Genomic DNA, 15,206 nt, shown 5'->3' with positions numbered 1-15,206 from the left:
ATTCCAATACCTTTCTTCCTCTCTTCAGTTTGGCACATTATGCCAGTGAAATAAATTGATACATAAATGGTAATGGTTTTTGTCTTTTCAGATGGAGGATAATGACACTGTGATTGAGTATGATAAATACCCATTCAACCAGACGATAAACAATGCATCTGGCTGGGACTGGAGAAGACAGACTATATTGCAGATTACATCAAGGTAATGGAAACAAACTAGCTTTAATAGCAAGTGTTCTTAAGAGAATGCCTTTCAAGCTGAGTTGTGTCCAAGACTTGGACAGTCTTTGTTCTTTCCTGGGCTGGCACTTGATCATTGAAGAATAGACCAGGCACTGGTTGACTCTGTGTCATAAGCAAGGGAAAAAGGAAATGTCTTTTGGGATTTTCAGCGGATTTATCTTAAAAGAAACTGTTTGATTATTTTGTACTTGTGAACTATTATGTTGTTGCTTGTTTTTTTTTTGTAGAATTATATTGGCATATTACTCCTGTTTGTCCTGGGAAGCCATTATTCGTTATCGTCAGGAGCAGAGGTTCAACAACCCCAGGGTGACAAGGCCCAAGTCTGGCATTATTTTTGCTAACATTCGCCGTGAAGATGCAGACAACAGCCTGCTGGATTGTGTGAAATCTTAGCCAACTACTGTTTCATAAATATGGCCTAGAGGTGAAGGAGCAAGTCTTTATTTTTATAATGGCACTAATTTCAGTTTGAAATTACATCGCTCTAGGCTGCTCTGATGAGTTTAATCTACATTTCAAAACTGCAGAATTTATTAAGTAAAACTGCTTTGTGTAGTTATACATTATGAAAAATTAATAAAACTGCTTCTTGAAAAGAGAAAAATACCACTGTATTTCAGACAGCCATAATTCATTTTACCAGTACAAATGGTACAAGTATGCTGTTAATTTTTTAAGGTTGCAACTTGCCAAACTTAGAAGTAATTGGCATAGAACATGAAGTAGCTTTTGAATTCTATCTTATCTGTGGTAAAAAATTTTTTTTTTGTTTATTTAAGTCCCCTCAGCTAATACACATTCCATTTGTGAACTAAATAACAGTTTTAAACAATTACAAATTTAATTGCTAAATTATTTTTTCTTTTCTCTTTATGCACATATTTCATTTAAGTTTTTTGACAAAGTCGTAGTCTCACAGTAATGCATAAACCGTAGTTCCTTACTCCATTGCCTGTTGTTTCAGCTGTGTTACATCATGTTTGCAATTGCCATCTGTGTACGAGTAGATGGGTATGCTGTTCTCTATGCTATTCTCCTGGGCATCTTGCTGTGTGCTAATCGTCGTGGTAACGCCTATCTGTGGTGGTTCTACACCTTGTTACTGTCCATCCTGCTGCCTCTACAGTACTGCTCCTCTCTCGGATTCCCTCTAGGTCTTTGTATAGGTAAGCCATATACATGCAAACTTGGTAAAAGTGTACATAAATTTAAACCTTAGAGCAGCTCCATGAAAGCCCTTAAATAGGTAGACTTTAGTTTCATTAAGGAAGACCTCACTGACTGGATCCCCTAAAGTTTTGGCGAAAAAGGGTAAAGCCAGTAGGTTCCTGACCAACGAGTTCTTAGGACTTGAATTCAGCTCTCACTGGTTAAGCCTGTGTTTTCTAAGTCGGGATCTGGGATGCCGGGCAAAATGCAGTGATTTTTCTCCTGAATCTATCCTGTTTGAATCAGGGCTTAAATCTCATAAGAGTTTTAAAACAACTGGGCCATGCTGCACATGTTTATGTACAGAGAGAGACCTTACAGTAGTTCACCTAAAGTTTGCCATGTAAAATGCACTTTCAGGAACACTTAGAGGCCTGTAAATGATACTTGTACTCTCCCTCCCTCTTCAGACTACCCATGGGATGAGCCCAATGTGATGGATTGCTAACCTGGAGAAATGGCTTTTCCTACCTGATTACATTGAACGTCCAAACCCAAAGAAGCTAGTGGGTAAGTATTGACAGAAAATATTGAGATTCCTTGGGCATCCAATACTTACATACAGAAAACATTAATTACATATGAATCCTTGTGCCTGACTGTATTTTAGGAAAATATCTCTCTCTCTTTATACCTTCAGTACTTGTAAGAGAATGTATTTTTTTTAAATGGAAATTTAATTGAAGAATTTTTTTTTAATGTCGTTGAATAATGTCAGATTAGTAAATTCTATTTCTGATATAATTTATTGAATAATTGTAGGCTTCAGTTTACAAATTTTATAGAAGAATGTCAACTTAGTTTCATATACATGTAATTGCTTCTGTAGAAATTTCTTATTGTGTTTCAGCGGACTTTTTCCTCCTGTTGTTTCGTGTGTCGTCAGGCCCGAGTGTTCTTCATTGAAATGTCGTCTTCCCGTATTGAGGAGTATGGTGGTGGGTGATAACAAGGACATCTTACCAGAGGTGGAGGCTAACACAGAGATACCTGTGCCAGATTTCACTGGCACCTTCAAGTAAGGGCAATCCTTCAATCTGTGTTTCTTCAGACTTCAAGGCAGTTAAGCATTACTTGTTTATTCATGTTAACGGAATAAAGTAGCCCAGAGGTAAGGGCATCCAGCTTACAAAGAGGGGACAAAGTGGCCCAGAGGTAAGGGCATCCAGCTTACAAAGAGGGGACAAAGTGGCCCAGAGGTAAGGGCATCCAGCTTACATACTGGGGACAAAGTGGCCCAGAGGTAAGGGCATCCAGCTTGCTAACAGGGGACAAAGTGGCCCAGAGATAAGGGCATCCAGCTTACATACTGGGGACAAAGTGGCCCAGAGGTAAGAGCATCCAGCTTGCTAACAGGAGACAAAGTGGCCCTGAGATAAGGGCATCCAGCTTACAAGCAGAGAACATAAGACCTAATTTGATAATGATGGAATATCAGTTAGCACAACGGTGATGTAAACATTTTTTTTGCAAACCACAGCTGCATCACTGATCACAAAAAATTTTTTTTTTGTTTTGCATGCACAAATAAATCCAGATTTGATAGTATGTGGTCTTTTTTCTCTCCCCAGATCGTACCTGGATGTGCTGAAGTACTTTGTGTTCCTCTACATGTTCTGGGTGACACTCGCCATTGTTTTCCTGACTGGTACCTTGAGGATTAACCTCTTCAGTATGGGATATGTTATTGCTGTGTTCTGCTTTATGTGGTATGGCCAGGAATTCCTCCTCAAGCCTCTGCGCAAACTCCTCTGTATGTAAGTATCTAATTGGTTGAAGAAGCCTTCATTGGAGATGATAGATGGATGGTCAACACACTAAGTTCCTAGATTGCAGGTTCAAATCCAGAAGCAGACAGAGAAATTTCTACACTAGAGTATCTGCTATACAAAGAAGAGTAGTAATAATAATAATAAATAGCTGTTATTAGAATTATGTCCTAAATGGACAATAAGTTTTAAATATGGACAGGTATGTAGATTCTGATCTTCAAAGTGGTAATTCATGTTTTTAGTTCAGGTTTGTTTACCTTGATTTATTTATTTATTTATTTATTTATTTATTTATTTATTTGATTGGTGTTTTACGATGTACTTAAGAATATTTCACTTATACGACAGCGGTCGGCATTATGGTGGGGGGGAAACCTACGACCATCCACAGGTTGCTGGCAGGACCTTCCACGCCGGAGAGGAAGCCAGCATGAGCTGGACTTGAATTCACAGCGACCTCATTGGTGAGAGACTCCTTAGAGGGTCATTACGCTGCATTAGCACGCTAACCACCTGTTGGTTACCTTGATGTTTTGTGACTAGCATACGTGGCTGACATGTGTCGCAGCCAATCAATAAGGTTTCTTCAGCCAATTCCATGAAGTGAACTCAAAACTTTGTGATTGCATACTTTAACTCTTCATGGGTGTTCTCAGTTTTAACTCTTATGATCAATACATAATCAAATGTTAATTAAAGTCTATTTGGCCTGATATTAACCCAGTCTGTTTACTTTTACAGGTGGAACATCTTGATTGGCTACACCTTTTTTGTTCTCTTTTCTAAAGCTTGTCTTCAGGTAAGTAATGCTCTGTGTGTTCAATTTTATCATTTGCTTTGTATGTGTGATCGAAAGGTAATGTTTTATGAGTAGTGTGATTAAAAATTAATCGTTTTCAATGCCAGAAAATTCTGATATTTTGAACAGTGGGCCATGTTTTTTTGTTTGATATTTTTTTATATTGGTATTTTGTCTTTTGTAACCAATTTATCTGAGCTTGGTTTGTGTTTTGTTGCAGTTGGTGGGCTGTGTGTACATCACACACCTGTACTCTGACTACTGCTGGGTTATCCAGTTGTTTGGGATCACCTGTCTGCATTCAGACTCTTCCTATAAACCAAGTTAGTACTTGCTCATTTTATGTAGTGGTGTTTTGCACTTCGCTCAACAGTATTGTAATCATACGACAGCTTTAAGGTTCAGCGAGGAATGAAGTCAAAGTATGGACCCTCCGGAAACCATTGTCTATTGTCAGCTGCGTAACAGTAGCTCAGGTGATAAGTGATTACTTTTTGCCAATTTTGAGGGCAAGTTTTGTACTTTGCATTTAAAAGCTTAAACTTAACATATTCACACATTTTTTTTACATGAAAGAGATTTGTGATCAGTGTTAAGTGTTCTTGGAGATGAAATAAAGAACTATGTTTTGTGATTATTTGATTGACAATCCTTATGATCCCATTGCGGAAGTGTTCCCTGGTGTGTATATCCATTGTTTTTTTTTACCTGTAATGAACATACCACCTTACTTGGTGTCTGTGTGCTTTCAGCGTCCCCATCATCTACCTGTAAGGTGGAGCATGACAACACAGGGCTCACCTGGGACGTCATCTGCTTCTTCTTCCTCATTTTCCAGAGACGAATCTACCACTGTCACTATTTCCGTCATGCCGTGACTGAGTTTGAAGCCTGGAATCGACTCGCTTCGAGGTAACACTGGACAGGACGCGAACTGCTTCTGTGATAGTTAATTTGTGTGAAAGTTTGTCTCCAGGTGTCTTCAGTGTTGAATTGAATGATTCAAATGCCTATATGTTTGTCTGTCTGTCTCTCAGCACATAAATCAACCTTAATGCCTGCTAATCATCAGCGTTTGAATATCATCACTATTCAGATCCAGCTTTGATTCTCGGAGCCTGCATACATGTATCATCAGTAATTGAATGTTAATTAGCTTTGGGTTTTAGTTTGGGACAGTGTTCAGTATTGAATATCTTCAAAGTGTCTTAAGGGCCTTCATCCATCAGCAGCCCTTGCAGCCCTTAAACAAATGTCATGACAAATTAAATTGTTGTGACTGGATTTGAAACCTGGCTGTTTTACATTATACATGTAACAATGTGATGTTGTTGTTGTAGGGGTGCTTACTTCATCAATCGGGTGTTGACACGTGAAATTCAGCGACAGAAGAAGCTTGAGAGGGCTGTTCTGGAAAACATCAAATCCAAGATGGCCAAGATCAAGGAAAAGCAATCCAAACTGAGCAAGAAGAATTTTGTGGAGCCAGAGGAGCATTTCCAGAGTAAGCCTAACTTATTTTCGCTGAAGTTTAAATGCAAATGACATCGGTTGGCATTTGGGAGAAAACCTCACTCCACTGATGGTATCCATGCACTACATTAACATCAAGACTTATTGGACACGGCCCTGGCAGAGTGGTTTACGTGCTGGTCTTTTATATCTCGTTAGGAAATTAGAAGTGCAGGTTCAAACCTTGGCATTGAACAGGGAATTTGTAGATTCCCCGTCTCCAACTTTTTGTATGGCCTGTGTGACAGTAGGCTGTCGACTGTACTCTTGTGGCTGTTCAGGCAGTCTATCGCTAGTTGAAGACCACTTGTTTATACCAGTATGGTGTGTATATCTGTAAAGACCCAAGATGTACCCTGGCCACTCCGCTTCCCTCAACCCAATGGGCTGTTTGAAATTTGCACGTAACAGTATTTATATAGCTAAACCTAGAATATTCCGCCTCACATCTCAGGCAAACAGTAAGTTTTCGAATGTTCATATCCTCTGTTTGTTTGGAGAGGGTCTTTTATATGATTTAACTATTTTGTTACCATAGCGATCCGGTCAGGTGACTATTACATGTTTGAAGACGAAGATGAAGATGATGACAAGGTAGAAACGGCTGAGGAATCGGCAGACAGCCTGTCCGTTGGGAAGGACCCTAAGGAGGGGGAGCAAAGCCCCACCCCATTCCAGGTGAAGTTAATGGAGATTGTAGCAGGTGTGGTTGAGGGTAGATGTCAAAGTAAGCTTAATGCTAAATCCATGGTCACATTGCTGCATGTGAGGGTTGGCGTAGCCGTCAAGCCAATCTCCATGCTATATCCACGGGCACATTGCTGTGTGTGTGGGTTGATATAGCCATCAAACCAATCTCCATGCTATATCCATGGGCACGTTGCTGTGTGTGGGTTGGTGTGGCCATCAAACCAATCCATGCTAAATCCACGGGCACATTGCTGCATGTGTGGGTTGGCGTAGCCATCAAACCAATCCATGCTAAATCCACGGGCACATTGCTGTATGTGTGGGTTGGCATAGCCATCAAACCAAACTTCATGCTATATCCATGGGCACGTTGCTGTATGTGGGTTGGTGTGGCCATCAAACAATCTTCATGCTATATCCATGGTCACATTGCTGTATGTGCGAGTTGGTGTGGCCACCAAACCAATCCATGCTATATCCATGGTCACATTGCTGTATGTGGGTTGGTGTGGCCATCAAACCAATCTTCATGCTAAATCCATGGTCACATTGCTGTATGTGGGTTGGTGTGGCCATCAAACCAATCCATGCTATATCCATGGTCACATTGCTGTATGTGGGTTGGTGTGGCCATCAAACCAATCTTCATGCTAAATCCATGGTCACATTGCTGTATGTGGGTTGGTGTGGCCATCAAACCAATCTTCATGCTATATCCATGGGCACGTTGCTGTATGTGGGTTGGTGTGGCCATCAAACCAATCTTCATGCTATATCCACGGGCACATTGCTGTATGTGGGTTGGTGTGGCCATCAAACCAATCCATGCTATATCCATGGTCACATTGCTGTATGTGCGAGTTGGTGTGGCCACCAAACCAATCCATGCTATATCCATGGTCACATTGCTGTGTGTGGGTTGGTGTGGCCATCAAACCAATCTTCATGCTAAATCCATGGTCACATTGCTGTATGTGGGTTGGTGTGGCCATCAAACCAATCCATGTTATATCCATGGTCACATTGCTGTATGTGTGCGTTGGTGTGGCCACCAAACCAATCCATGCTATATCCATGGTCACATTGCTGTATGTGGGTTGGTGTGGCCATCAAACCAATCCATGCTATATCCATGGTCACATTGCTGCATGTGTGGGTTGTCGTAGTCGTCAAACCAATCATTATGCTTAATCAGGTTTAGCCAGCCCTAATAGACAACCATGAACTTGTGTGTTTAAAAGCTTGATGATTTATGGCATGTTTGAGATCCATGTTCACATATTTAAGTTTTGAGTGGTTATTCTATTTCTTAGCTGATCTCGACGGCCCTGGATTCTGGAACTAAGCGTGCTGTGGACCAGGCAAGGGCAGCAGAAGAGGATGGAACCCTGAGTGAACGTAGCTCCTATAAGAGTAGCTACTCTGTGGCCCCAGACGGAAGTCTTATTGATGTAAGCGTTGTTTTTATTGATTTGCGGCATAAGTTAGTGCTGCACTTCTTCTGCTATCTTTTTACCTGTCAGACTACCACAAATTTAATATATGCCTCCATGAGAATAAGTTTTAATATCTGACAAAAATACTACCTCTTGCAGAGTGGCGATGCGTCTAGTCCTACTTCCCCCGAGGCATCTGTAAAACGCCGAAAGAAGAAAAAGGGTGATGGTTCTACAGTTAGCCTGCCCAAGGAGATCCCCAAAACAGAGGAGGAGGAAGTTGTAGAGGAGGATGACGGTCAGTGTTCCATCAACATCATTACCAGTCATGCTGAGGTGTCACTTTGACAATTCCAAATTCCATATTGGATTGCAAAAAATTTTGCCCTGAACTAGCTGCTATTGTATGTCTGTGTTTCTGTGGAAAAGGTTTTTGCTTCAAGCAAAGCTACTTGTATTGTGTTTTGTAGAAGTTTGTTGCTCTCATATTTCTATTTAAAATGATAATATTTCTATTAACACATACCAGGATTAGCAGATGGCATTCTAGTTACAAAACCTGTACATTCAGTGGTGATATTTTAATCCTATGCGTTGACAAAAAGGACGTTAAATTTGGTTGGGTTATCCATCCATCAGTCACATTTTCATTTCTGTGCAGTGGCTCCTCTGAATATTGTCTGATTTTTGTAAAAGAAATTATGAAGCTTTGTATCGTAGAAATTGGGACCAGGTTCAAGAAACTGCCTTGTCTAATTAATTAATTTCCAGATTCTCATTGTTCCAGTTGTGTGATGTTGATAAAACTCTGTGCGCAATCCTTCAAATTTGACAATCATCTGTGCATAACTTTTGCACATTTAGTGTGGGAAATAAATTGAATGTGCTTGGTGAGTGAGTGAGTGAGTGCTTGGGTTTAATGTCATACTTAACAATTTTTCAGTCATATGACGACAAAGGAATCCTTAGAGTGCATGTAGTGTGCGTCCTTGTTGCAGGACAGATTTCCACCTCTGTTTTATCCAGTGCTGCTACTGAAGGCACGTAAGCCGCCCCGCCTGAGCCATTATACTGGTACGGGTCAACCAGTCGTTGCATCATCCCCTTCATGCTGAACGTCAAATGATGAAGTTACAACTTTCTCTTTTAAAGTCTTAGGTGTGACTGGACCCAGGATTGACCCTGGATCTACCACTCCCGAAACAGACAAATTTGCTTGGTAAATTTTGATTTCCAAAACTTTCCTTTTTTTTTTGTCAGAAACTGCTATTGACACTGGGAGAACATGGTGTCAGTTTTTTCTTGCCCTGATCAACAGCTTTGTGGACTTTGTTATTCACGTCTTTAACAAGATCTCATGGAGCTACCGGTTTGTGGCCAAGAAACTGGAATCAGAAATGGAAGATGTTAAGCGAAGAATTAAGGTAAAGAAAATGTAGTGTTGTGTTGCGGTATGGAGTTTGCTTGTCTGTCTGTAATCTTTTTGGCCTATCCACTATCTACAGAACTGCTTCATTGGAATTAATAAATTTGTTCACTTTTTGTATCTACCCCAAAAACAGATGAACAGTGAGCTACATGGTTGTATTTTGCGATCTATCGGTGTTTCATGTAAACACTGTATTAGAAGGGCTGCTTCACTAAAGATTTTTCTATAGTAAAGTTCATATGCATTTTGTCCTCAACACCAAGTCATCATCTATCCTAATTCCTCAACTTTGTCACATATGAAAGAACAACTGTCAGTGCAATTTATCCACATTTTTAATTTCATTTTGAAGACAAGAACTACATTGGATAAATTGATCAATTTCAGGATTATCTCTTAAAGTAGAATTATATCAGCCTACAGAAATTAATACCTTCAAAATATGCTTGAAAGAACATCTTGCAAGGTTTGAGGAAATACAGTAGCTGTTATTCATTCTGCAATGAGGTATATTGAGGTTCCTTGGTGGCACACAGAAAATACAGTTTTTGATTTATGAATTATAGTTACATTTTCTTCCAGTGATTTCTGTGTAGCTGTATCGTTTCATCGAGTGTTTTGTTTTGCAGTTCCCTGACATATTCTTCCAGTGATTTCTGTGTAGCTGTATCGTTTCATCGAGTGTTTTGTTTTGCAGTTCTCTGACATATTCTTCCAGTGATTTCTGTGTAGCTGTATCGTTTCATCGAGTGTTTTGTTTTGCAGTTCTCTGATATATTCTTCCAGTGTTTTCTGTGTAGCTGTATTGTTTCATCGAGTGTTTTGTTTTGCAGTTCCCTGATGTATTCTTCCAGTGATTTCTGTGTAGCTGTATCGTTTCATCGAGTGTTTTGTTTTGCAGTTCCCTGATATATTCTTCCACTGATTTCTGGGTAGCTGTATTGTTTCATCGAGTGTTTTGTTTTGCAGTTCCCTGATGTATTCTTCCAGTGATTTCTGTGTAGCTGTATCGTTTCATCGAGTGTTTTGTTTTGCAGTCCTCTGACATATTTGATCATCTCGTTTTATTCTCATGAACTTGACAGGGGAGTAAGAAACAAATGACGATGCATGAGGACACCCCCCCAGGACTGCTTTCAGATGAGGAGGAGCCAGATGGTGCTATAGGGTGAGTTAGTAATGATCATCTGATGGTCAACACAAAACATCCTACCACTGGCTATCCACATGTCAGGAAGTATATATATATCATGAGCAATTGGAAATGTCTCTGATTTCTCTCTGGTCATACGTGATTGACTCTGCCATATATAACCCTGTCATTTCTCACAAAGAGATGGATATTAGTTTAGGCCTGTCTGATCGAGATGCTTTGTTATGGCTGCACCAAATATTATCAAATTATGTTAAAATTTTGAAACTCTGTTTTGAATTTGACATTACGTTAGTAAGCCATAGCAGCTTGATTTATTCATATGTTTTACACAATCACTTATTTCCTAGGCTCTTATGGGCCATTGGATCCATGCTATAACTGTTTCAAATATTACCCAATTTTGAGAAAATTTTGTGTGCAAATTCATGTTTGTAGACCCTTAGAGTAACTTCAAAAGCCAGTTTGATCCATACATAAAGTTTGCATATTTAGTAAGGGATACAAATTTTGTTGTTTTGTAGAGACGATCTGGTTGAGATACAGGTGTCTTCTATTGGAAGTGACCAGAAACCAGAGGAGGCAGATTCTAAGACAAGCAGGTTTGTTCTGGTGTGAAGTAATTACAGCATCAGTAGCGTTTAATAGCTGTTGATGGTTCATGTAGGAGCATAAAGACCAATTTCCACTGCACGATGTGCGCCACATCATAAAATAGAAAACTACTTGTTATTTATTACAATTTCCACTGTACACGGCGCGGCTTTGGTGCTGTGCCGCATCATTTTGTGCAGCGCTGCTTAATAGTTTTGTTTCTATTTCCAAAGTGTGCAGCGTTTGCCAGTACAATCGTTTGTCCTTTTGTTGTCAGTTTGTTGCTATGGTTGGCTGAGGCAGCCATCTTGTATCAGCAACTTGCTCGTTTGTCATCTGGGATGTTCGGCAAACATCGTATGTGCGGCGCAGTGTGCAGTGGAAATTACTTATACGGCTCGATATTGGCCTTAAAGGATACATCAAACGCTTTGCTTGTATTTCTTAATGTGCAGATTATCATGTGTAGTAACATATACTGTGAAATACTTATTTTTCACATGGAACTAATTTTCGCGCATTTCGCGGTCAATAATTTACCGCAAAAAATAATTCAGCGAAAAAATATCCAATATTGATTCATATGCTACAGGTAATAATGAAGTGAAATTTTTGCCAGGGTGACTCGATGGACCAGTTAAATTTTTAACAGCAGGGAAGGGATATTATGGTTTAAATATTCTGGTGCTAAGTATTGGTGGGTATAAAACAAAGTGGGAGTTTATTCGTCTTTGGTTTGATCAATCTTCACTATGCCTGTAAAATGAAAGAAAAGTAGATACTGGTACTAGCACGTGCTGGCTTCTAATGAATGTCGCTCTGATACACGCTATCCTGTTGGCTGTGTCTCTCCTGTGGTGCAATGAGTGAGCTTCTGACTAACAAACTGTGAAGTGTGTACAACAATGCAATGGCCGTTTGACGGCTACAACTATGTTTGTGGTTTCTGACCTGCTACAGAGGACGATTAAAACTGAAAACAATGCAAAGCTTACTGTGTTGCTTGATAAAAATGATTGACTTGTGCCGATAATGGGGAATTCATATGTTTTGCGTTGAACTGCTCAAAAGGTGACAGGTCACTTTGCGAGGTGTTTAAAAGTGAACATCAATGATTCGAAAAGAAGTGACACCTGTTTGAGTACTGCTCGCCATAGGTGCGAAAATAATCTTCTCACCTAGTGATAATCCATGCCCCATTGTTTTAATCTCTGATCCAGATCACGAGGATTAGGGACACCACAGGAAACAAAGGAGTATTACAGCCACCCATCATGATACATGTTTTACGTGCTTAAGTAATTTCGACCATATTCTATCTTGGAGAATTTGAAAATTTTAAGATCTGTTTTCAGTATTCTCTTAAATCCGCGAAAATAAATTCCAGCAGATAATAAGTACTTTACAGCAGCAGTACAAATAAATTTTTCAGTTTTCACATTGTGGGGTAAAAATGGCTAAGAATTACAGTTTTCTTAATGCCCCAGAGGTCAGTCTGTAAAATGCTTGTAACGTTGATGTCAACACCCCCGGGGGCGGGAATGAGGAAAATAAATTTAATGGGGGTGGGTGTAGGGGCGTAGAGGGGGCACTAAGCTGGCCGGAAGAAGCCCTCCAGTATATGTGTACATGTCACCTTGCCCACACTGTAGCGTCACGGTTCACTGGGTTCAGGGCACTTCGGGGACATTTCGAGCAAGATGAAAGATGACTTAATTTCTGAGAAAATCCGAAATATCAGTTATATAGAGGGGTAATTGACAGGTATAAAAATACATAAAAAAATATAATAAAATTTTTTTCAAAAATTCAGGAGCAAAATTTTCTTCATTTGGCATAGAAACATAATCTTTGTTTTATAGTTCGTTTTCATTTATCCTTAAAGTCCTGTCTAGTGGCTACATCAAGGCAGGGTTTGTCAGTGCTCTACAACCTGGGCCATTGTACTCTGTGATTTGTTGTCCTGTGTAATGTACTCTGTTTCCGTTATTGTCCAAAGTGCGTGCTTTATCATCTTGTCCAAAGTAAGTGTTCAGATGTAGTGTCAAATAATTTTCTTTGTCTGATGATTCACTTAAAAGCCGTATCAGTAAGCATATTTGATTTATCATTGACTTATGGTAATGATCTAAAGCTGTGCACCTGAGTTACTGTTCTTTACTTTTGCATGATCTGAGTTGGCGGCAAGATGACAGAAGAGAGTGATTAGCCCCTGCCCATTTCATTAGCTTGCATGGCGCTTAGCCGGCCAAAAATTGAAGAAATTATCAAGACAAGCAATGTCTTGGCCCCAGTTTGACATCTTCATCTCGTCTGCTGATAGGACTAGTTTGCAAGTATTGATTTGGGAGTATGCTAAATTCTGCTACAGCTTGGACATGACACTCCAAATCCGTAAAAGTACTGGGTAGTCATGCTGAATCTCCACAAATTTTCTCCCAAATTCCCTTTTATCACAAAATAACGATAATAAAACAAGCACATGTACTAAAACAGGATTAAAACTGAGGAAAACATGAACTGTTGTTGGTAGGAGCGTAGACTGACTGCTCAGTGAAGCATGAGCTTGTTTATTATATTCTTGTACTGTCAGTATAAACCCCTAACCACCCCTGATGCTCTCCCGCGGCACCCAGTCAGTAACAACCACAATCACAATGAATCCCGGGACAGACTTTCCAAGTCTCAGGGCGAAACTTTAGGTCGTTTTAATCAGATGATGTATAAAGGTTTATAACTGGCAGCTTTGATATATACAGGTAGGATTTATGGGTGGAGGGAATCATAGTAAACCACTGCCCTTCAGCAAGCACCTGACAAACCTACTGACATGAATCTGCTGCCTAACTAGCGAGAGTGGGATTCTCATCTGGAACCTCACTTGTCCGAGGCCAAAGCTGTGGCAAGAACAACTGTTTGGTTTAGGACTGTCTGAAGCCAGGAAAGGCCTTATTAGGGATAAGCCTTGGAAGAAATCGATGAACTAGAGAACTATTTTTTTACTCCTTTCTACTATGTTTTGTCAAACTTTCAGTCTTTCTGATCTGGAACTGGCCCACGCTGAAGCAGAGGACAAATTTGACCAGAGCAAACCTCGTGCGTACCGCCTGTTGGAAGCAACCTACTTCATGATTATTTCCCGGTCTGAACTTGTCTGTTACTTCATCATGATCCTCAACCAGCTGACGTCGGCAAGCCTTCTCTCTCTGCCCTACCCCTTCATGGTGTTCCTCTGGGGCATGCTGTCCGTCCCCCGCCCGTCCAAGACCTTCTGGATCACTGTCATCACGTACACAGAGGTCAGACTTTTTTCCATGATCGTATAAGTATGTTGGTGAACAATGTCTGAATGGACCGGCTGCATCATTATCTGAGGGTGCTATGTATTAACGGGTATAAAGTGGGGTAAGAGTTTACAGTTGACAGAGGCCTCTGATAAACAAACAGTTGTAAGCCTAAGTTGATTGTAAATCTCTAAGATTAAGAGTGTTATCCCTAACTTACAATTGACACCCTCTTGCAGAAAGAGATTGCCAGCTATGATAGTCACAACTTGCAATCAAAAATTACACTTGGGTTGACCCTGTTATAAAAATTTTTATTTATAATCGCCCCAAAATTAATGTAAAGTATAAATACATGCCATAAATTAATTGGTCGACTGTTAATATTTTTCAACTGTGTTTGTAAATTTAATTGTCTTGAAACTAAGTTACAGTAATTTTTTTCATGTGTTATTAGCTGTTGAATCATAATAAGAATAAGTTAGTGACTGGTACATTTTCTATTTATACACACCAGTGTTTTGTATAAGCCACATTTGGCTTATTCCTTACAGTTCCTAATAAAGTGATTTAAATTTTCAAGGGGATATTGTGTGTTCTCGACTTTACTTTTCAAGTTTTTTTTTTCCATTATCAGCCAGTAGCACACGTTGCACATGTTGTTTGTTTTGGATTGTTGAAATGCAGACTTTTGAGCAGTAAAGAAGAGTTTTTAAAAAATCTGTATCTTCCATTATTTTATGGACAGTACTAATGCACCAGTTGGTATTTGTTTGTTGATAGGTATTTATAACCTGTCACATGTCAGACATGTTGACAATTTGCTGGTTACCCTACTTCATATCCCACAATACACTGCAAATTTAGACAGGTGTGTCATTAAGGGGCCTGCAAGGTTATTTGTATAATTTACTACAGGACCTGTAGTTAAAAAGTGGGTTTTTTTTTAACAAAATAAATTTTACTGTAATTGTAGTAAATTTGCATGATTAGAAGTCTGTTAAACTCTTTATTATTATGATTATTAATGTTCAAATGTTCACCAGTAATCTATATGAAATGCAATATTATTCTCATGTG

The 15,206-nt window shown here is 39.6% G+C and overlaps 1 protein-coding gene across 1 annotated transcript in view; it reads left to right on the top strand.

Moving 5' to 3' along the window:
- LOC135474997 (piezo-type mechanosensitive ion channel component 1-like) overlaps positions 1-15,206 on the top strand; it is a 98,339-nt gene that overhangs the window by 56,080 nt on the left and 27,053 nt on the right. The window contains 23 exon segments of the mRNA XM_064754721.1: positions 92-152; positions 155-204; positions 473-496; positions 498-634; positions 636-672; positions 1,213-1,414; positions 1,868-1,902; positions 1,904-1,967; positions 2,308-2,327; positions 2,329-2,397; positions 2,399-2,475; positions 3,029-3,214; positions 3,971-4,028; positions 4,249-4,351; positions 4,781-4,940; positions 5,369-5,532; positions 6,079-6,218; positions 7,544-7,681; positions 7,826-7,964; positions 8,927-9,090; positions 10,181-10,263; positions 10,773-10,850; positions 13,877-14,141. Of these exon segments, the coding sequence (XP_064610791.1) occupies positions 92-152; positions 155-204; positions 473-496; positions 498-634; positions 636-672; positions 1,213-1,414; positions 1,868-1,902; positions 1,904-1,967; positions 2,308-2,327; positions 2,329-2,397; positions 2,399-2,475; positions 3,029-3,214; positions 3,971-4,028; positions 4,249-4,351; positions 4,781-4,940; positions 5,369-5,532; positions 6,079-6,218; positions 7,544-7,681; positions 7,826-7,964; positions 8,927-9,090; positions 10,181-10,263; positions 10,773-10,850; positions 13,877-14,141 (2,454 nt within the window).

This window comes from Liolophura sinensis, chromosome 9 (assembly GCF_032854445.1).
Source record: "Liolophura sinensis isolate JHLJ2023 chromosome 9, CUHK_Ljap_v2, whole genome shotgun sequence".
In the NCBI taxonomy this organism is placed as follows: Eukaryota; Metazoa; Mollusca; class Polyplacophora; order Chitonida; family Chitonidae; genus Liolophura; species Liolophura sinensis.
This window is presented reverse-complemented; position numbering and strand designations above follow the sequence as displayed.